Genomic DNA, 1,505 nt, shown 5'->3' on the forward strand with positions numbered 1-1,505 from the left:
TATGCCCTCATACACAGGAGTCCTTGCGCATCCAGCTGAGAATGGCTCTAGCTTCTTCCTGAGAATGACACTTCAAACAGCCCCAACACAGTGACCCAGGCTGAGGTGTCTTTCCTGCCCTGAATCCATCCAACACTTCATCTGAGTCTTCTGCCCGCAACACTGCATTTCTGCCCTGGAAATCCTGGTGCCTTTCATCCCTGTGCTCAGAAAAAGCCTTCATTGGGGACTGGGCATGGCACAAACCTGGAAATGAAAAGGCAGCAGTGTTGGAAACCAAAGCACAGCCCATATCATTAGCTGTGATGGTTTGCATTCAAGATGAGCTTGTCAGGAAATTGTTACCTCTGCAAAGGATGTCTCTGGTCCTGTGGCCATGAAGTACAGGTATAAAAGCCAGCCCAAGTCTCTGGTCTCTCATCCGCTTCTCTTGCCTCCTTCTCCTTGCGAACCCGGTGAGTGTGAAACTCCTTCTCCTCCTCTTCCAAAGTGAGATCTCCATTTGATGGACATCACATCTGATGTTGGCTTTGTCATATGTTGGGTCTTGGAGCGCATTGTCAAGACAGCAGGAAGCAGGGAGAAGGTCAGCTTAGAGAGAGACTGGGATGTGACTGTGGTGGTTTTTAGGTTATGCAGTAGGAGAGAGCTTCCTTGGCTGCTTTTTGTAGAGCCCTGGCCAGACTAGGCAATGAAGACCCTGTGCCTCCTGGCACAGTCTCCAGCTCCCCACTCAGTAGTGGCCTTGCCTCCTTTGTGACAAGGTAACCAGGCTGCTCCTCACCCACCCTTGTGCTCTGCTTCCTCTCTGCCCTCTCTCCCAGGTGCACCTCCAGCCCAGAGCCATGTCCTGCTATGACCAGTGCCTGCCATGCCAGCCCTGCGGCCCCACCCTGCTGGCCAACAGCTGCAATGAGCCCTGTGTCAGGCAGTGCCAGAACTCCACCGTCGTCATTGAGCCCCCAGCTGTGGTGGTGACCCTGCCCGGACCCATCCTCAGCTCCTTCCCACAGAACACCGTTGTGGGATCCTCCACCTCTGCTGCTGTTGGCAGCATCCTCAGCTGTAATGGAGTGCCCATCACCTCTGACTGCTGTGATCTCTCTGGCATTTCGAGCCGCTACTGTGGCAGAAGGTGCCCTCCCTGTTAAAGATGCTGGCAACAACTCTGCATACGTTACCCCCAGGAACTCAGAACACGGTGCTGGACAGAAGATGAAACATCGTGCCATTGTTTTAAGAGCAGCTGACCATCTCTGGCTTGCCCTGCAACGGCAGGCTGAAAGGTGCCAAGCAGCTCTTTTTGAAAACATGGTCAATGTCTACCTTTCCTGTCCCCCACTCACCCTTCTTCTCTCTTTTCTTTGTCTTGAGCTCCCCTCCAAGCCTACCCCAGAATCCAGCCTGGAGGGACCTGCTAGCCTGTCTCCCTTTGCTGGGCAGGTCAATACATGCCCTGTAGGAACTCTGCCACGGGACAAGGGGAACACATTCTTGGCTGCTCC

General features: G+C 53.9%; 1 protein-coding gene across 1 annotated transcript; it reads left to right on the forward strand.

Annotated features, from left to right (window-relative positions):
* Positions 1–845: 845 nt before the first annotated feature.
* Positions 846–1,151, forward strand: LOC104295384 (feather keratin Cos2-3-like). Its single transcript, XM_009895140.1, has one exon. The coding sequence runs from the start codon at positions 846–848 to the stop codon at positions 1,149–1,151; it is 306 nt and encodes a 101-aa protein (XP_009893442.1).
* The last annotated feature ends 354 nt before the right edge of the window (positions 1,152–1,505 follow it).

This window comes from Charadrius vociferus, unplaced genomic scaffold (assembly GCF_000708025.1).
Source record: "Charadrius vociferus isolate BGI_N301 unplaced genomic scaffold, ASM70802v2 scaffold571, whole genome shotgun sequence".
In the NCBI taxonomy this organism is placed as follows: Eukaryota; Metazoa; Chordata; class Aves; order Charadriiformes; family Charadriidae; genus Charadrius; species Charadrius vociferus.